Source organism: Erpetoichthys calabaricus, chromosome 8 (genome assembly GCF_900747795.2).
Source record: "Erpetoichthys calabaricus chromosome 8, fErpCal1.3, whole genome shotgun sequence".
In the NCBI taxonomy this organism is placed as follows: Eukaryota; Metazoa; Chordata; class Cladistia; order Polypteriformes; family Polypteridae; genus Erpetoichthys; species Erpetoichthys calabaricus.
The window spans coordinates 81,470,325-81,492,310 of record NC_041401.2 but is presented as its reverse complement, the minus strand read 5'-3'; the positions used below and the strand labels follow the sequence as shown (position 1 = coordinate 81,492,310).

The 21,986-nt window shown below is 38.8% G+C and overlaps 1 protein-coding gene across 4 annotated transcripts in view; it reads left to right on the top strand.

The window, feature by feature from the left end:
* Window positions 1–21,986, top strand: part of ggnbp2 (gametogenetin binding protein 2) — a 48,432-nt gene that overhangs the window by 17,786 nt on the left and 8,660 nt on the right. For 3 of the 4 annotated variants that reach the window (XM_028806974.2, XM_028806976.2, XM_028806975.2), the window contains exons 6-12: window positions 6,608–6,721; window positions 7,665–7,874; window positions 9,434–9,608; window positions 9,884–10,069; window positions 10,443–10,590; window positions 16,883–17,008; window positions 17,982–18,133. In XM_028806974.2, coding sequence (XP_028662807.1) covers window positions 6,608–6,721; window positions 7,665–7,874; window positions 9,434–9,608; window positions 9,884–10,069; window positions 10,443–10,590; window positions 16,883–17,008; window positions 17,982–18,133 — 1,111 coding nt within the window. The remainder of the gene's footprint in view (window positions 1–6,607; window positions 6,722–7,664; window positions 7,875–9,433; window positions 9,609–9,883; window positions 10,070–10,442; window positions 10,591–16,882; window positions 17,009–17,981; window positions 18,134–21,986) is intronic. The other variant, XM_028806973.2, reaches the window with a different exon arrangement.

Genomic DNA, 21,986 nt, shown 5'->3' with positions numbered 1-21,986 from the left:
GCATAATCCATTATTCAAGACTAGACATTAAGCCCGTTACAATAACGGGCGCTAGAACAGTAGTGCATAAACATTAGTAGGAACAGTCTATATTAAATGGCAAAGGACCTTGACCTCATTCTGTTTCTTGTCTTAATTTTTTTTGTCAAAAATATTTTTGCAAGAAGCCTAAAGTAAAACTATAATAAAAATAAAATAGAAACGTATATGACAATACAGTAAGTATAATTAATATTACATTTATCCTCTCCTCTGTGGCTGTTGATTGATGTGTTGTCTGTTTGAAGATCTCCTATCCTGCCTCTCTTTATTTTAGCTTGCTGTGGCGTCTCTCCAGCAAGTACTGTGCAGTTCCCCAGCAAGTATTTTAATCTGTGCTGGCGTGCAGCTGATTATTGTATGTGTGGTGTCTCCCCAGCAATGGATTTTATGTTTGCGAAAATAAATCTACTTTTAAGTCATCCTATTGTAATAATATGAAAATTCGTATATTTAGGAAAACCCCTTCAACGACTGACACTTTACTGGGCCAAGCTTCTTAATTGTAAGTCTGACATCCTCAGAGTGAACACTTGCACAACAACAAACACTAATCCCACCTCTTTGGGGAAGCTGGTCTCCGCGTCTCAGTACCCGTTTGGATTTTTCGTGCCTTATTTTTTAGGTGTTACCTCATTTACCGAAATAAGATTGGATCAGCCGCGCGATAATTTATAGGTCCCGCCCTGTCTGTCTTGTGTGACGCGTCAGGCGGCCTTTGAAGCATTTGCTAGAGGCTGGTGACTCTGCCACTCATTCTGTACTTCCGCCTTGTCCGTAATATGCGTTTAATTTTCTGTCACAACAGTGTGCAGTCAGCATAGTCTCCCCAGGAACTGATGTAATGTTTGGCGTGCAGCTGATAATCGTGGCTGTTGTGTCTCTTCAGCAAGTACTGTGCAGTTTCCTTCAGCAAGTATTTTAATCTGTGCTGGCGTGCAGTTGATTATTGTACGTGTGGCGTCTCCCCAGCAACGGATTTTATGTGCACGGCCGCGAGTACCCAATCAGCACTCTCCCCAGCAATGATGTCCTTTATTAAAGAGTGCCCCGCGCATGCGCACTTCACCAGAAGACACACACACGGACACATGGACGCACACAGGGATTTTATTAAAGAGGATGCTCAGCACCCTGTACATTAAATGGCATGACATCAAATGTAATCTTGAGCATTATACACTGGTAAGGTCTACAACACAAGTAGATTCACCAGCAGGTTTTTACCATCAGCAATAATGTTTCCAAGGACATACAAGCTGGGATGACATATGTAATGTGAGAGCCCATTTAGCCATACAGTGGTGTGAAAAACTATTTGCCCCCTTCCTGATTTCTTATTCTTTTGCATGTTTGTCACACAAAATGTTTCTGATCATCAAACACATTTAACCATTAGTCAAATATAACACAAGCAAACACAAAATGCAGTTTTTAAATGATGGTTTTTATTATTTAGGGAGAAAAAAAATCCAAACCTACATGGCCCTGTGTGAAAAAGTAATTGCCCCCTTGTTAAAAAATAACCTAACTGTGGTGTATCACACCTGAGTTCAATTTCCGTAGCCACCCCCAGGCCTGATTACTGCCACACCTGTTTCAATCAAGAAATCACTTAAATAGGAGCTGCCTGACACAGAGAAGTAGACCAAAAGCACCTCAAAAGCTAGACATCATGCCAAGATCCAAAGAAATTTAGGAACAAATGAGAACAGAAGTAATTGAGATCTATCAGTCTGGTAAAGGTTATAAAGCCATTTCTAAAGCTTTGGGACTCCAGCGAACCACAGTGAGAACCATTATCCACAAATGGCAAAAACATGGAACAGTGGTGAACCTTCCCAGGTGTGGCCGGCTGACCAAAATTACCCCAAGAGCGCAGAGACGACTCATCCGAGAGATCACAAAAGACCCCCAGGACAACGTCTGAAGAACTGCAGGCCTCACTTGCCTCAATTAAGGTCACTGTTCACGACTCCACCATAAGAAAGAGACTGGGAAAAAACGGCCTGCATGGCAGATTTCCAAGACGCAAACCACTGTTAAGCATAAAGAACATTAGGGCTCATCTCAATTTTGCTAAGAAACATCTCAATGATTGCCAAGACTTTTGGGAAAATACCTTGTGGACTGATGAGTCAAAAGTTGAACTTTTTGGAAGGCAAATGTCCCGTTACATCTGGCGTAAAAGGAACACAGCATTTCAGAAAAAGAACATCATACCAACAGTAAAATATGGTGGTGGGTAGTGTGATGGTCTGGGGTTGTTTTGCTGCTTCAGGACCTGGAAGGCTTGCTGTGATAGATGGAACCATGAATTCTACTGTCTACCAAAAAATCCTGAAGGAGAATGTCCGGCCATCTGTTTGTCAACTCAAGCTGAAGCGATCTTGGGTGCTGCAACAGGACAATGACCCAAAACACACCAGCAAATCCACCTCTGAATGGCTGAAGAAAAACAAAATGAAGACTTTGGAGTGGCCTAGTCAAAGTCCTGACCTGAATCCAATTGAGATGCTATGGCATGACCTTAAAAAGGCGGTTCATGCTAGAAAACCCTCAAATAAAGCTGAATTACAACAATTTTCCAAAGATGAGTGGGCCAAAATTCCTCCAGAGCGCCTTAAAAGACTCATTGCAAGTTATCGCAAACGCTTGATTGCAGTTATTGCTGCTAAGGGTGGCCCAACCAGTTATTAGGTTCAGGGGGCAATTACTTTTTCACACAGGGCCATGTAGGTTTGGATTTTTTTTTCTCCCTAAATAATAAAAACCACCATTTACAAACTGCATTTTGTGTTTACTTGTGTTATATTTGACTAATGGTTAAATGTGTTTGATGATCAGAAACATTTTGTGTGACAAACATGCAAAAGAATAAGAAATCAGGAAGGGGGCAAATAGTTTTTCACACCACTGTATGTGCACATTCATACTTTTGTATTTTCCTGCATTATTTCCACTGGCTTTACAGGTAATCTACAGCACACCAACCAATTACATTCTGTGGACCACATTCATATTATCAAAGATGATCATTTTAATAAATGTGACATGTTGGATATTTTTCATATGAAAATACATCATTGTGCAAATAAGCAACTTTTTATTAATTTCTGCATAGTCTCACAACACAGGAAGTCTGACTGTTGCTATTCCCAAGCAATGATTCTTCCAGTTTCGTGCAGATATAGCTGAGCACATTCGCACCCCAGGCACCATAAAGAAATGTATCCAATATCATTGCTGTTTCTAATGCAGCTTTAGGATTATAATCTAAATAATTTGTCATAATTGACAAATTGGGCATTGTCTTAACAGGATGCCCACATTGCATATCTAACAGCTTGACAAAATGTCTGCATGTGGCAGGGAAAAAGGATATGGTTTGAGTGCATTGCCACATCCTCCACACGCCAAACCACCTGGATTGGGACCCGAGTGCATCAGGTGACACCTCAGCTCCACACTTTTACAGTGTGAGTTTTTTTTTTTTTTTGGCTGGCGTGCCAAATCCTGCCACCAACCCCAAAGTTTACCCTGTAAGTTGGAGGACCTGCTTGCAGGTTAACATCATACCCAGAATGAAGCATTTGCAGGTTAAGGGAGTAAAGTCCCAATGGAGTAGTCACTTCTGTTGTTTGTAGGATTTGAACTGGCAACCTTCCTTTTGCTGGTGCAAATCCCTAGCCTCAAAGCCACCATCCCACTCGCCACTTATCTTGCAAAGTATTTTTTGCAGAGGTAGTGTTATCTAAGCATTTCATTTTAACCTAAAGATTTTGAGATAAAAATACTAGCCTGTCAACCATCTCAGGCTTAAAAGATGTCCAGTGACAACTGATAATATTGTCACTGCAACAATATACCCTCTTTGATGGTGAACTGATGGCAGCTTAAAGTGAGGAAGATGACTGCATGTTTCTCCCACCATGCAAAGGGATCTGCTTGGTGCTCTGCTGGCCCTGGCACAATGTAGCTGGACAGTTCATTCTCAATCGTTTGCATCTTTGATGTTGTGGGGCAGGTAGGTGTGTGTGTGGGGGGGGGGGGGGGGTCATTGTCTGTGTGTAAAAGTTTGCAAGAGATTTTTTCTTTTTAAATGGTGCCCCTTTTGGCTGGTCGGCAGGCTTAAACACAGTGTTGATCACAGCACAGTTTCTTGTGCTGCAGCATCTCTGCTCAGAGACCAGTGATTCCATTTGCAATACAGCTGAGTTTCAGTCCCTCAATCTCTACTCCAATATAACTGAGTATAAATTATGTCATGTCCAGCAAGTTGCTGGATGATGGGTCTGCATACTTTTCATTCAGGTAACCCACAATGGCAAATTTGACGGATTTGCCAAGCTCACTGTGCCAGGATGGTAGAGTTAAAAAGTTGGAGCACAAGTTAGACATATGAAAGTGTGACATAGTCCTCCCCAGACAAAATGTCTGTGAATTCCTGAAGAGGGTTTAAGAGCTTTGTGGATCACTTCAAGCACCTCTAAATCCTACCAGGCAGGGACAAGATGCCTGGACTTTTTTGTCAGAGGACAGGACTTTTGAAAGAGCTCTCTCCTGCTCTAGAACCCTCTCAATCATTTTCATGCCCCTTCATGTTGTGAGAGAGTTGTTTGCCTCTGTAAGCAAATGGGAGCAGGGTTACTAGCAGAGTATAGTAGTGAAGCCTGGAGCAGGCAGTGAGGGATAAGAAAACATTCAGCAAAGTTATAACAAAACTTTATTTAAACTTGATATGAACGATACTGCCTCAATCCATATCCCGCTCTATTTAAATTTCAGTATATTTTGAAATTTCAATATATTGAATTTTTGCAAAATTATAAATTTGCAAAAACCTCAAGTAAACTCTTTTCACCTTGTCATTATGGGGTGTTGTGTGTAGAATTCTGAGGAAAAAATGAATTTAATCCATTTTGGAATAAGGCTGTAACATAACAAAATGTGGAAAAAGTGATGCGTTGTGAATACTTTCCAGATGCACTGTATCTGTGGGTGTTCATGCTACACAAATGTCCCATTTTGGGACTTTGAAAATCTGCTTATCAAATATAAGCAATAACAGAACGTATAATGTCAAAGTATTTGATTTATAAATACACATTGATAAACCATTACATTTAGAACTCTCTTAATTGTTAGACAAAGTGTCAATGAGGAATATTTAACAGAATTATTTAAGAGAAATAAAGCTAACAAGGATATACAGTATGTTCATTTGGAAGTAATGTTATAGAAAATAAACTTCCAGAATGTTAAAAAAAAAAAAAAATGTTCTTTAGAATATTGAACAATCTGGTGTTAAATTTTTACTGTTGCTGCAATTTGTTCTTTTACCACAATGATCCAGTGTCCTTTCCAGAAATAGTTTGTTCAAGCCATCGGTGACACTAATTGCCAAATCAGGTTATCTAGAAACAGAGAATTTGAAAGGTTTGGTAACAGCACAGCAAGTTTGTTACTATGGTCTTGATTTTTCAAAAATCAATTACATTTTTGTGTCAGCAACCTGTAATTGGGGTATTTTTGTGCTAAAATCAGTGTGTCTTTGGCATGGATGCAAATGCTGAAATCAGTCTGTCATGCAGTTGGCAGGCAGCTCATCTCATAGACCTTGCAGCTAATGGGTTTACAACGTAAACTAGTGCAACGTGTGAACTAGCATTATTTATCCTTAGACTTACGAGGTCACATGCATCTTGTGAATTCCGTTTAGGATCTTTTGTTAAGGTTCCTTTGATAGAGGAAGCTCAAGTCACTTGTAACTTAAAGGTTGGAAAAATATGTAGAACCCTTCACAGCGATATCATCTTTACAGCATGGTTTTGGGCTGAAATAGTTACATAAGGCACTTTATACCAGTGTTTCTCAACCTTTAAGTATTTGCGACCCGAGTTTTCATAACAGTTTTAATCGCGCCCCCCTAACGTTTTTTTTGAAACCCTAATAACATTTATTCCTATATTTTTTTTCTGCCGATACACCGCTACAAGTTAAAATTTCCCTACGAATAGCGAAATTACGCCACATATGGCAACATTCGCACCTGGGGGTGCGCCCCATAATTTGACAACCACTGCCTTAGACTGAAAGGGACAAGGAAAGAAACATTTTAATGTTACCTGTCACATGTGAACTGCCATGAAGGATTTTGTCCGATGTTTTGGAATTTTAAATAGTTTGTGTGTGGTGTGGTTTTTTTGTTTTTTTTGTTTTTTTTTTTTTTACCTTCTTTTGCTACAACCAAATATATGTAATAGTTTCATAGTAGTAATGTTACCTGTTTTTAAATGTCCTTTCTTTGCTACCTTTATTTTATAAAAAGTCTTCAATTTGTGAGAATATGGTACACTAATAATAATAATAATTCATTACATTTATATAGCGCTTTTCTCAGTACTCAAAGCGCTATCCACACAGGGAGGAACCGGGAAGCGAACCCACAATCTTCCACAGTCTCCTTACTGCAAAGCAGCAGCACTGCCAGTACTCTTTTGAACAAATAAAATACTATTTTAAACTGTTACATTTTTCTTTTATTACTCTTCTGATTATTCAACAGAGGCTGTTGGATGGATGTGTGGGAGCTTATGTCCCAAGAATGCAGAGATGAAGTAGTACTGATAGATTCAACATGTTTATTAGAGACTCTGGAAAATTATCTAAGGAAACACAGGTAGGCAAAAGAAACCATTCATCTGCATCAGATGAAAGGTTTTTTTTTGTTTGTTTGTTTTTTTTGTTCTGTAATTTCATTAAACTTATGAAATATGTTTTCCGTATTTCTTAAAGTACCTTTCAACATGGTTGCTTTTTCTCCTCTTTATTAATTGTGTTAGAGATTACCATACTCGTCACTTTTTCATTATTCAAAGCATATATTATCTAGTGGTTATATTGTGTTGCTGTTCCCTTTAGCAATGGGTTTCTGGTGCTGTCATCCCTGGCTTCTGCACAATCGGATAAAATAACCATTTACTTCAGATTCATGGACAGATTAACCATTTACTTCAGATTCATGGACAGATTACTGTCAGCTTCTTAACTGAAGGCATCAGTTTGACTTTAGTGTTAATTTAAAAGCAAGTACGAACATCCTATTTTTCAATGTTCCATTTTTAGTTGCTACCAAGCATATAAAGTTTTGTTCGTTTCCTGTAAAATAAGCAATATTAGAAGAAGCATGCTATGCTCATTCACTCATAATGCCTACTGTTGTACTGATCTTTCCTGACCTTTATTAAGCTTCCTAATTTATTGTCAATTTTAATTTCCCCAGTATAATATAAGTTGTATTTTTAGAGTATAAACATAGTGAAAAGTCAAGTAAAATGGTATATAAACATAGTGAAAAGTCAAGCAAAATGGCACCTTTTATTGACTGACTAAAAAGATTACAATATGCAAGCTTTCAAGGCAACTTAACTGAAGAAGGGGCCTGAGTTGCCTCAAAAGCTTGCATATTGTAATCTTTTAGTTAGCCAATAAAAGGTGTCATTTTGCTTGACTTCATTCATAATGGCTAACATGGTACAACACCCAAGTATTACTAGAATATAAACATAATAATGGAAAAATGTCATTTAAAATCTTTAATTACTTTATTTTTACTTTTTTAGATTTTGTACTGACTGCAAAAATAAAGTTCTAAGAGCATACAATATTCTTATTGGGGAACTGGATTGCAGCAAGGAAAAGGGATACTGCGCTGCTCTTTATGAGGGTCTCCGTTGCTGTCCCCACGAGCGTCACATTCATGTGTGTTGTGAAACAGACTTCATTGCACATTTGCTAGGAAGAGCAGAGCCTGAGTTTGCTGGAGGGTATGAGTATGTAATTTGCTAGAGTGGGCCATCTAGCGCTTTTTGTTTGGTTTTTTCAGCACTGTTTAGCATGTTTTAAATATATGTAAATATTATTTTGCTTCATTCTAATTGATTATCTCCCAGTACTAATTTTTATCTAAATTATCATTTAACTGTACATGCCTGGCTTCCTTAGTCTCACCAATTTGTTTTGCAGCATATCTTTTATAATGTGCATTCAAAATTTACAGCAAGTTCACTGAATATTATTACAATTACAAATTAATTACAATACAATTAATAATTACAATTATTATTTACAAAAGCATGCAAAATTTACCCCAAACTTACTGGTTAGCTACTTGTTATTTTAATTACATTAATAATTTTGACACTGTTGGTGAAGCTTTGCTGCTGCTCAGAACACATTTAATAATCACAGGGATCAAGCTTAGTTTATTCAAAATACATCTCAACACTGCAACCATAAGTAACTAGCAATATTACCTGTAGCTTATTATACAGAGGGTTTTGCTAGTTCTCTCTATGCAACAGTAGCAAATAATTGTAGCACAAAGTGGATCATGTAACCATTACAAGCACTGGTCAATTGAGCGAGGGAGAGTCCTAGTTTATAGTGCGCTTGAGCTTTCAATTTAAATCAGGTTTCTATGCACAGTGTTTTCGAAGTGCATATTTCATGTCAAGCTATTTCTTTGGTGTAATACTGTAAAAGTTATTACAAATCTTTTTAAAATGTAAATTTTTTTATATCCAGATCTCTTAAGCAGTACTACTATTAGCCGTGTATAGAAATACAAAGAAGCAGTGCACCAGTTAGTCAATATATTTAAGATAAATAATATGTCAAAAGTATTCCATTATGCTTTATTTCCCCCATCCTCCAGTACTTGCACATACTTAGTATGCAATCATTTTTATGTGTAGGTCATTTTGGCTTACCTTCCTTTAAATGCAAGAGAACTGCTTAAAGATTTGTTGTGACATTAATATAAGAAACAGTTTTCCATAGTTTTATGCAGAATTATATGTTGGTTATAGCCATAGGATGTATGAGAATGTGTGTTGGAATTTATAGCCATAGGATGTATGAGAATGTGTGTTGGAATTTGCAATCAGTCAAAGTGGCTTTCTAATGGAAATTCTGATGCTGTACAAATTATTTGTTGAAGTGTTGAAAACAGAGTTCCATGCAAAAATATACAAAGAGAAGAAGCTCTTTAATATCATGATGCCATGAGTTTATAAACCTTTATTGCCGTGAGATATACTCTTGCATTTAGGAGGTGCTGGCAGATTACAAAGTGAAATTATGCAGATTATGTCCTATAGACCTGCTGTGTGGTGTTTTCTTGTGTTGGCTTTGTCTAGCTGTAGGGAAAAAGCCATTGAACTTGTTTATGAACATAGGGCACAAATGATGAAGTGGGGGATAGGGATCTATTCAAAAACAGACTAGTGCTTGTGTCTTTATTGTATTCATTTTAGAGGTTGTATGAATGTTGACACTGTAGATCTCTTTTGTGTGTGTTTGTAACATTTCTGTGTTTATCATGTTTCAGACGCAGAGAACGACATGCTAAAACAATCGATATTGCCCAAGAGGAAGTTTTAACTTGTCTTGGCATTCACTTGTATGAGCGATTGCATCGAATCTGGCAAAAATTAAGGGCTGAAGAGCAGACTTGGCAGATGCTGTTTTATCTTGGAGTTGATGCTTTGCGAAAAAGTTTTGAGGTGTGTGCGTGTATTGCAGACTTGATTTTATAATCTTTTTTTTAAACTGTCAATATTTGCATTTAAAACATTGCCTATTACTTTGCTTTCTTTCAGTGGTGCAATATAATTGATAACCATACATTCATTTGTATGAATTTAATAGAAGTGGGTGGCATGATTAGTTGTTCATCTTTCTACTAGTTGAGTATAGTTAGCTATACCTTTTTAAGATTATAAGTAATTAACACATGTCCTTGGTACAATAATTATTCTCCTTATAATTTAACTTTCAGATGGCTGTGGAAAAAGTTCAGGGAATAAGTCGGCTGGAGCAGCTATGTGAAGAGCTTTCAGAAGAAGAGAGAGTACGTGAACTAAAGCAGGAAAAGAAACGTCAGAAGCGCAAAAATAGACGCAAAAACAAATGTGGGTTTGAAATGCCTGGCCAAGATGTAGAGGACAAAGTAAAAAGTGAACAGGTAAAGATGGCTTTGTGTTGTTTAAATTTGAACTGGGTGGCTGAAAATGGTATTATAGTTATACCCTGATACTAAATGATATAGAGATGTAGATTTATATGCATGTATGTGTATGTAGATAAATGTATACAGTATATATAGATACATAAATATATTTACATATAAAATATAGATATGTAGAGAGTGGGAGAGTTAGGTATATAATGTATAACTGCAACTTGTATCTGTCATGGATTGCTTCAAAAATGTAATTTATTGTTTTAATAGTTTTGGTGTTCAGATTGACCATATGATATATTAGCATATCCAAAATGTCTAAAGTTTTTTTTTTTGTTCGTTTTTTTTCTTTCTCCTTTATTTTCCCCCTTTGTAGGATTTATCAGAGCCTGTCAAAGGCAGCTGTAAAGCATGTGGCAATATGGAGGAGACGAGCAATTGTGTTGAAGTAATAGTTACAAATGAAACTGCATCCTGCAATTGTCACAGTAGTGTAATACTGGGCTCACCAAAAGAAAAGAAAGGTTTGTGTGCTTTTATATTGTTGACTGTTTCACTTTACATTCATATTAACCAACACAAAACATAGATCTAAAATGCCTGCATTCTTTTCTGTCTGTAAAATGACACAATTTGAAAAGTGCGATTTCCTCATTTTTAATTTTTCTCCTTTTAAGAATCTCTGTAGGAAATATTTACTGTATATACTCATGTATAAGTTGGGCCTTGAAACCCAAAAAAGCGATCATAAAATCAAACCCCGACTTATGCACCTGTTCATAAATGCAACGCTTAAAAAAATATTTTTTTTTATACATTTTTTGCCTCCAACTTCACATCAGTTTCTCAAGTGCATTGACGTTTGTTGCATCAGCGCAGTTACCAATTTCTTTTGCTAATTCAACAATGTTTAATTTAAAACAAGCTACATATTTTCTTCTGATGGAACATTCCATCGTATATATGCTCTTACAATAAAGGTGTATGAGGGTGTGAGATACAAAAAACACAACAGTGCAAACGTCGCTTCGGAATAGTTCTGGTATTAGCATGTGGTCATAGGCACATTTGGAGAGAGAGAGAGAGGTAGGTTGGGAGCACACGCTGATACAGCACATTGCCACACCCACATAGACAAAAAAGGCAGTGTGCTCCGTGGTTACTCTCTCAGGTGGACGTTAGAATATCATAATCTCTTGGACCAATAGCGTGAGTTTTCCACATTCAACTTCTACGACCAACATTATAAATTACAAGAAATTATAATAATTCTTTGCATTTATATAGCGCTTTTCTCACTAAAAGCGCTTGGCAATTGCAGGTTAAGGGCATTGCTCAAGGGCCCAACAGAGCAGAGTCCCTTTTGGCATCTTGCGGGATTTGAACCGGCAACCTTCTGATTGCCAGTGCATTATACGTTAAAATTAACTCCCAACTTATCCACGGGAGAGCTTATCTGTGAGTATATACAGTATTTAGTACTGGTTTTTAACGTATTTGTGCAGTTTTTCTTGTTAGTGATTTAAATGACTAATTCTTTTATGTGCTTTACAAGTTTCTTGGTCCTTTAATTCTTTTGCGTCTGTGAGCATATGCTGCTGGAACCAGTAGCTACAGGTTAACTAAAAAACATTATGCTGATATACAGTACTTAATGCCTTTTACCTTAGTTACTAGGCAACAAGCAGTATTGGCCATGGTGCCAAAAGTGACAATTACTTTGTTTTTGTTCAGCTATTATAAGGGTTAAAGGCTATCCAAAACCTTTCAGGCCCATGAATAGATTTCTTTGAGACAAATGCACAAGTGTTCTCATGCCAGAATAAAATTTGTTTACCAGTGGTTTAGTAATCAATTCACCCTTTGCTTCAGTCAGACAGATATGTTGCTGTTATGTATGGTCCCTCATCTGCACTTTCAATTCACAAGGGTGGACAGTATTTTACTCTCTAGCCCAACTCTGTCAGAGACAAATTTCTGTTTCTCAGGTCCAGCACTAGAATTTCACCTGAAGGGCAAGTGTGCCTTAGTGTTTTGTCGAGGGCCATACACTAAGATATACAAATTTTGCTGAAGAAATTCGAACTCTGGCCAGAATTGAGAGTTGAGATTTTCTAGTGCTTACATTTTTATTTCAAAGGAAAAAGGTTCATTATCCAGTTAGGTTTTTGGGTGCGCATAAGTTTAACCTTTTGAAATGGCAGGTACGTTTGTGCATTAAGCCTTGCACACGTGAGTTTTGGTTACTTGCCATCCATACCAGAACCATAGACCTGAGAGTCTGGGATATGCTAACAAATTGGTCATTCAACTGTGATTTTTAAATTTATAAAAAAAATTGTTAAGCTGCCCATTCTTGATGTTCCACAGAGAGATTTGTGTTTTTGCTTCTTAAAGAATTTGGCTTTGGCTAAGATAGTGTTTGGCCTTAAATGTGCATTCACAGATTTTATTTAGTCCTGAGAGATAAAGGGAATATCTTATATGACATGCCAAAAAAAGCAATGTCTTGCAAATTGCATTAATTCAAAAAGTATAAATCAGTGAATAATGACATAAATTTTCAATTTATTTCATTTGAAATAGAAGAGAATGCAGATGTTTTGGTTGTTGGTAGGGGTGGGCGGTATGACCAAAATTCTATATCACGGTATTTTTCTAAATTATCCCGGTTTCATGGTATTCGACGGTATTTTTTTCCCCATGCATGAGTGGATGTTAACCACATTTTCCACTGCAATTACTGGCTAAGAATAACCCATTCCACTGTCAAGAGTATTGTACATTGTACAAAAAAAAAAAACATTTTAATGTGCACACAAGTATTAATACAGTTTTGCATTGCCCCATAAAGTGAGGGGGTGGCACTAATGGAGAAGGTATCACATTGCATGACAGATGGAGTCAAAATACAGAACCTTTTTATTGAACAAATTTTGCAAAAACAAACTAATTTTGACAACATATTTTCAACCATACAAAGAGGCATTTAGACTTAGTAAAATATCCAGAAGTGCTTGTCAAAAATTGTATTGCACCGAATATGTCTTAGAAAAGGAATATAGTAAATATTTTTTGTAAACCAACTACACTTTCTGTTAATGTTAACAATCTCTGTCCACTGACACGTTAAAGTGACTTTTTAAACAACTTTATCATCATTAAACTGCATAATATTTAAACTAATAAATAATAACAATAAAATAAATAATAGTATTATTATTGATAGTTGCACTATTCAAGACTTCAAGCCCAGGTGCATTACACAGTATTCACCAAATTAAAATAAAATACAACAAGTGCAACTTGGTGATGACATCTTTACCAGCTGAACCATCATTTAGGCAAACTGCATTAATATGGACCTTGCTTCAAGCTAAGCTATACTGGGAAGAAAAAAACAAACTATATGTCGAGAACAAAGTCAACATTTCCACTTTATTCTTGCCGTTTATGTCGAGATTAAAGTCGACATTTCCACTTTGTTCTCGCCGTTTATGTTGAGATTAAAGTCGACATTTCCACTTTATTCTCATAGTTTACTTCATAATTAAAGTAGAATGTCGTAAACTAAACTTCTTCCTAAGATCAATGTTTAATCAATTACTTAATTTACCCCGTCATAAATTAATGCAGCACATTAAATGCTTTGTGTTACGTTCCCCGACCTAGTGGTTAATCACTACGCTTCTTAAACTGACTTCCTCCGCACTAAGAGAAGACAGCGATCACCATACAGAATCCATTCACTTCATGATATTCCTGCTTTCTGAAAATTTAGAATGCTAAGATAAATAATTGATATCATTTTCATGATGAAATGCATTAAAGCAGATATTACACATGCATGGTAGTGGGGCGGTAGTGCTGCTCCCTCGCAGTAAGGGGTCCTCAGGTGTATGTTCAGTGTAGAGAACTTTATGGCAGGTGTGACGAGGCTCCAAAAAACTGGATGTATGAATAGCTATCGCACAGGTTTAACTTAAATATTGTGTAAATGTTGGGTTTGTGATCTGCTGGTCGGAGACACAAACACAGAATTCAATGCATGTTCTTCTGAGCGGGCTATCTTTATTGCATGCATGCTGTCTCTATCTGACGTAGGCTACCAAAACCCCAGTTCCTATCCTTCCTTTTTCTTTCACCACATAACCAATACGATAAACGTCTTTGTGAAATTAAAACTAGTTATAAACTTAGCCCACGGAGTGTTCAGAACTTTAAAAATATCTTCGTTATACATGTTTAATTATGCCATCCATTCAGAGTTGCGCCCATCTCTGAACGAATCACTTAACACAAAGCATTTAATGTGTTATATAACTTATGACGGGGTTTGAGAAAATCTAGTAAATTAAATATTCATTTTATGATGAAGTTTAGTTTACGATGATCTACTTTAATGACAAATTACGAGAATAAAGTCAACATGTCGACTTTATTCTCGTCATAAGCGTCAAGATTAAAGTGGAAATGTCGAGAATAAAGTCAAAATATCGTCACACTATTACACAGTACCCAGGTACATTACATTGTATTGAAAACAAATAAAACAAGTATAACTTGGCTTGCAGTATTATCCAGTAGTATAGAAACAGTATTTACACATCTGACCTTTTAAAACTAAAGCATCTCCAAGCGACAGACGTGAATGCTTTTTTTCGGCTCTCTGTCCATTTTCACCGCGCGGCATACCTATGCTACCGCCCACTATTTGGTGGTGTAGCAGTGAAAAAGAGCCCTAGTGCAACAAATCTGTGTTTAGCGTTGTAGCAGTGAAAAAGGTCCCCACTTGAACAGTTTCCCGCTCCGCCACGTTCTGAACGTCGTTTAGGCAATTTAAACCGGTGTTGCGGTATAAGAAAAATCCATATCATAAAAAAAATTAAAAACGGTTTTCGGTATGAACCGGTATACCGCCCAGCACTAGTTGTTGGAGTCAAATATTTGAAATGTGTTTTGAAAGTAGAATTGGAAAATTGAAACACTTCACGCAGCTCTGAAATGACAGACGGGACTCCTCTCTGTGGGAATAGCTCTGCTACAGGCTGCTTACATTATGAGGGGGGATAGGGGGAAGACCTCAGGTACCTCCTCTGAGGTATGCAGACCAGGGACTGGTCAGATTCCTGTGGGTGGGAACACCTTTCATTGGTCTGGTCACACTGATGGCTGTCGTACTCGGATAATTATGAATTCATCTCTTCATTTACTATCGTAATGACCTATTTTATGATCAGGAAGACCAGCATCAGAGCAGTAAATACTTAATTTTATAGAATAGTTTGGGTAAATTGGTTCTTGATTCCTAGGGTGCAAACCCTACTGAACCTCACTCACGTCCATGGTGTTTTTTGTTTTTTTGTTTTTTGTTTTTAATATAACCACCTATGCCATTGCAGAAAATATGACCTCAAATATTAGGTGAATTATAGCTTCACCAGCCTCTTTGACACTTTGGCAATGACACAATGTAATATGTATTCAATGGCAGATAGATCTGGACTGCCAAGTCTGATTAAGGTTGAAGATGATGATGAAAATGTGTGTCTGTGTATATAATTATTAGGTTCATGTCTGGTTAAAATGGAGCACCACTGTTACAATATGAAGTTTGAAATTAATTTCTGCCTTTGTATGATTGTTTCAAGAGGTATTACAGTCCAAAGCTACTGCTTATTTTGATGTCCCACTGTAGTTTACTGTTTTGATAAAATTTCAGTGCTTATGCTAATCTGTAGTGATTGACAATACTGGAGCTCCACTGATGGCATATGTGTTTATGAATTATGTAGCCCATTCTGCAGCATTTTAGTTTGATCTCAAGCTTATTTACACAATGAAACCAATATATCTTAGATTATTACTGTTTTTGGGGGTGTGGTGGGCATTTAAACTCCACCCTTAACTGTGTTCCTTCTCTGACTAATACTGTGGTGCTAAAAGTATGCCTTAAGGAAACTTGAATATTTGATTATATTTAGTGATGATTCAGGTGATCAGCAGCAGATCTAAACTGGCCAAATTTTCGCTCAAAATGCCCTGATTGGTAAATTGTTTGATTTAATGTTTTTTTGACACATTTCAGTATCTGCTGTTCTAAGCTACATGGTTATTTAGTTGCAATGCTCCTTTTTGCAGATTATTAAAGTACTTGAGTGTGTGCGTTGTTGATGCTGCCAGAACTTCCTATAAAAAAAGAGCAGCCAGGCAGACTTTAGAAGAGAGAGAACAGAGATTTTTCTTTTCCATTAAAGACAGTGGAGTAATAAACTGAGAAAACATAATCTGAATAGGCTTTCAAGTATTAAAACCCCTTTTCTTTCTTCACACTTTGTGTTGTTGGTTTAATTTTAATGGATAAATTTGCTTCTTTTGCCTATCGCTGTACTCTCAATAACCCCTGGCAAAGTGCAATCTTTTCTAAAAACATGTTTTCAAATTGATTAAAATGTTAGACTGAAATCACAAATTTTTGAAAGTAATGCGGTCTCAAGTTGCTGAATCCACTGTATTTTGTCCAGCTAAACTTTGAGCGCAACACATTCCAGTGTTTTCTTTCTGTACTTTAATTTATGTGTAGACCTGTATAGTATAAACAAGTTGGTTTTGCAGGGACTTAGTGCATAATAAAGTAAAGAAAAAAATCTGTTATCTGATTTATCTTGTTCTGGTAACATGAAATCAGTGATTAGTATCATCTCCACAAAAGCATTATAAGAGCTTTATTATTCTTAATTGGTTGTTTTACCATAATCAGCCAGTATTTCTTTGTTCACTTTGTTTATTTTGCGGTTTTAATGTTTGTATTTGTAGGTTTATCACCTCAGTGTAATGGAAGTGACTGTGGATACTCTTCAAGCATGGAGGGTAGCGAAACTGGATCAAGGGAAGGCTCTGATGTAGCTTGTACTGAAGGTATCTGCAACCATGATGAAACAGGTTTGTATTTTTTTTCTTTAACCATTCCAGCTAATCTAGCACTACCATCTAGTCAAAAGAAATGTAAATTAAAGATGTATCGTTTCATGACTTATAATCAGGTGTAAGGTAAGGGATAGCCTTGACCAAAAGTATGAACATTGTAAAAGAATTTTCTGTCCTCTTTAAAGCAGTGACATTGTTTACTTTTCAGTTAGGGAATATACCCTACCCCACCTGTTTTCTGTTCGTATGGAGTTTACATGTTGTTCTATAGTCTGTAGTTTTCCTCTAGGTAGTCTAGCTTGGCAGCAACATCTCGATGAACCTTTCTTAGGTTAATTGTTTATATGCACTTCAGTGGTGGCTCTGAGCCTAAGGGATCTGTGCTGGTATCCGGAAGGTTGCTGGTTCGCAGCAGTGTTACTGCCAAAAGCAGATCCTACTCTGCTGGGCCCTTGAGTAAGGCCTTTAACCTGCGGTTGCTCCAGGGGCACTGAACAACTCTGCGCTGTGACCCCTAAGGGTATGCAAAAACTAACAAATTCCTAATACAAGAAATTGCATAAGGTGAAATAAAGAACAATAAAAAAGAACTTAATTATTCACTGAAACTTGACTTGTAAAATGCTGTGTAAACCCCTATTTCGAACAGAGAAATTGGGATATTGGCCTCTGAGAATCATGATTATTTGAAGTAGATTTCTCTGCAAATGATTAGGTTACTATATATTGCCGTGTAAACCCTTAATTGGGTTATTGTTAAGGATTTTGTAGTCTGGCAGCCTATGCACATATTTTCATCGCACACAATTGCAGAAGCCACGAATACAAGCATCCACAAAATATATTACCGGAGGTAAAGTTTCACTTAATTCCTTCTCCTGGCTGAAATTTGTCTCAATATTTCAAAAATAGATACATTTGTGACGATGAGCTGAACTTACAGAATGTACAGTGCTAACTCAGACAATCTGTTTTTTCAATTTCAAAGGTGACTACTCCTGTGTTCATCAATGTGTTGAAGATAAAGAAGATGATGGTGACAGTTGTGTTGAATGCTGGGCCAATGCAGAGGAAAACCTAAAAAGTAAAAATAAAAAGAAGAAAAAGAAAAGCAAAAGCTCTTTAAATGGCAATGAACAAGTATGTTTTTTTTCACTTTTTGCTTTACTTAATGTTCTCTTTTTTGAGAGTGTGTGTGTGTATGGTGGTCAATTATTGTGTAATCAAATGAAATTTCCCAGTTTTTTTGTTATATCTGGCCATTTTATTTAAGCTGTATAACATTGATCACTTACAAATGCATTATACAATATATGTCATAGACCTTCAATGTTGTATAATATATTTAAACACAAGTATTTTTCCATTCGCTGTTATTTCCAGCATTTTGATAATAACAATTAACTCTTTTAGGGCGGATGTCGACTTTTGTCGACAGGAGGGGTTGAAGGCGGATGTCGACAAAAGTCGACATCCAGGGATAGAGGGCGACAATCAACTGTTAATGGCGACAAATCTCACTGTCACATCACAGGCATTCCCTCTGTGCTTGGAGGAATGCTAGACTCGTTGACTCAGCAAATAAACATTGCGTGTGCGTGAGTTGTGAAATGTAAACAGGCAAGATGGCACCGACATGTGAAAAGGCAGCGAAGCAAGTGCAGAAAAGAAAACACTCGCATTATGCGCATTTGCGCATTATCGCGGAGTCGGACTCTTGATTTTTCAGAATCGGACTTTATTGGCAGTGATCAGGAGATCGAGCAAGAGAGTTAGAAGCAGGCATCAGCTGATCAGACACCAGCCGATGCCGCACCAGCGGATCTGCTGCCAGTTGCGTGCCTTCGCGCAGCCGAGGCATCTACGGCAAGGTTCGCATGGGATAAATACACAGACATTGATCCGTTGAGAGCCGATCTGGCTACTGGAGTTTACAAGACGGCATGGCTTGCTGTTGGACACGACAGATCACCAGCTGCTGTACTTCAGGCTGCTCTCTCCTGATGCTGCTTTTCAGCTACTGTCAGACGAGACAAACAGGTAGGCAGAGATTTTTTTTGAATCGCGGGCTGCGTTTGCATCGCATTCTCGTTTTTCAAAGTGGAAACCCACAACGAAAGACGAGATGAAGTGCGCTGTGGCATTACAAATAGAGATGAGACAGAATTGGTGATATAACTTCAGGGAGCATTGGTCCAAACGTGTTTTGTCCCCTGGTGGCTTAGGTACGTGCTGCTGCAAAGTTTTATTCACTTCTGTAATAAACAGAAGCAAATCCCATGGGGTGAGCCAGGCTATAATGCCATACATAAAGTTCATAAAGTTTCAGAAGATGAAAAGAGGTGACAATAAGGTTTTCATGCAGGCAGAAAACTTGGTGGCAGTGGCATGGCATGATGGCAAATGGGTGACTTGTCTCTCTACAGTACACACTAACAATATATGTGAGAAAGTGCAGCAACAGACAATTGAAAAATAGGCACCAAAGCAACACAAATTGTAAGGAGTGCAATGTGGCAATGACTGAAATTGGCTGCTTTGAGCGAGATCAGACTTTGCTGTGTAAAATGTATGTGATATGTATGTGAAATCATAGAGTATGCAGGCTCACATAACATGCAAGACAGTAACATTTGTCAAAAGTAAATATTTTTTGTTGATTTGATATGTTAAACAATTGCTTTGTGTTCTTTTTTAAAAAATGTTAGTTTTTGGAAAAATATTCAGCCCTGGGAGAAAAGAAACAAAAAAAAAATTAGCCCTAAAAGAGTTAATAGCTGTAGATTTGCACCTTGAAACACAAGCTCAGTGATGGGGGACAAATAAGTCAACTTCAGGTCATGCTGTTTATGTTGTAATAGGTTTTCTAATGTAAATCCATGCCTAGAATATTGTGAGACTTACTAAGTATTCACTTTAAAGTATTGCTGTTTTTAGTAGAGTGAGTGTGAGAGAGAGGGAGAGCAGTTCTTCAGGCACCTCAATCATTTCCTGTGAAGTGTTTTTTTTTTTGTTTTTTTTTGTTTTTTTTATAAACTAGGGGACTTTTCTCCCCTGCTCGCTTTGCTTGCCCAACCCCTACTCCCCCCCCCCCCCCCCCCCCCCCCAGGGCACGCTATGCGCCAGCCACTTCGTGTCTGTGCCGCTTGCGTTCTGAAGAGGGGGGCTGAACGCACACCTAAGGAGACGCAGTTGCTCCTCCGAAAGCCTTGAATATTTTTTTTTTAACCTCCTCTTTGCTCAGTCAGCTGTTGGCTTGCTGCTGCTTTAAAAATTGGGACCACCATTATAGTTGCCCAGTAAGACTACTGAGTCAATGGCCAGCACACTTTTAAACTCCTCACTCACCCTCTCTAAGAAGGCCGATTACTCTGAACAGCTGTGTGGTGCATACACAGACAGTTTTCATCTCTGCAACTTGTGTATGCATTAATGCAACCCTCTGATCCACTGGAGAAAAAATTCCAAGTGCACAGCCTTCAGTCAGCTTCTGAGGATCCCCTAACATCCACTTCAGGTTTTTCACACATGGGACCTTGGCGGTCCGATCCTCGGCTACAGAAGCTGGCTCTTGGGACGTGGAATGTCACCTCTCTGAAGGGGAAGGAGCCTGAGCTTGTGTGTGAGGTTGAGAGGTTCCGGCTAGATATAGTCGGGCTCACCTCGACGCACAGCTTGGACTCTGGAACCAATCTCCTTGAGAGGGGCTGGACTCTTTACCACTCTGGAGTTGTCCCCGGTGAGAGGCGCCGAGCGGGTGTGGGTATACTTATTGCCCCCTGACTTGGAGCCTGTTCATTGGGGTTTACCCCGGTAGACGAGAGGGTAGCCTCCCTCCGCCTTCGGTTGGGGGGACGGGTCCTAACTGTTGTTTGTGCGTATGCGCCGAACAGCAGTTTGGAGTACCCACCCTTTTTGGAGTCCCTGGAGGGTGTGCTAGAGGGCATACCATCTGGGGACTCCCTCGTACTGCTGGGAGACTTCAATGCTCACGTGGGCAATGACAGTGAGACCTGGAAGGGCGTGATTGGGAGGAATGGCCCCCCTGATCTGAACCCGAGTGGTGTTTTGTTATTGGACTTCTGTGCTCGTCACGGATTGTCCATAACGAACACCATGTTCAAGCATAGGGGTGTTCATATGTGCACTTCGCACCAGGACACCCTAGGCCTCAGTTCGATGATCGACTTTGTGGTTGTGTCGTCGGACTTGCGGCCACATGTCTTCGACACTCGGGTGAAGAGAGGGGCGGAGCTATCAACTGATCACCACCTGGTGGTAAGTTGGCTTCGATGGTGGGGGAGGATGCCGGTCAGGCCTGGTAGGCCCAAACGTGTTGTGAGGGTCTGCTGGGAACGTCTGGCAGAGCCCCCTGTCAGAAGTAGCTTCAACTCCTATCTCCGGCAAAACTTTGACCATGTCCCGAGGGAGGTGGGGGACATTGAGTCCGAATGGGCCATGTTCCGTGCCTCTATTGTTGAGGCGGCTGACCGGAGCTGTGGCCGTAAGGTGGTCGGTGCCTGTCGTGGCGGCAATCCCCGAACCCGTTGGTGGACACCGGCGGTGAGGGATGCCGTCAAGCTGAAGAAGGAGTCCTACCGGTCCCTTTTGTCCTGTGGGACTCTGGAGGCAGCTAATAGGTACCGGCAGGCCAAGCGGAATGCAGCTTCGGTGGTTGCTGAGGCAAAAACTCGGGCATGGGAGGAGTTTGGGGAGGCCATGGAGAACGACTTTCGGACGGCTTCGAGGAGATTCTGGTCCGGCGTCTCAGGAGGGGGAAGCAGTGCAGTGTCAACACTGTATATGGTGGGGATGGTGCGCTGCTGACCTCGACTCAGGACGTTGTGGGTCGATGGGAGGAGTACTTCGAAGACCTCCTCAATCTCAATAATATGCCTTCCAATGAGGAAGCAGAGCCTGGGGACTCGGAGGTGGGCTCCCCCATCTCTGGTACTGAGGTCACCGAGGTGGTCAAAAAACTCCTTGGTGGCAG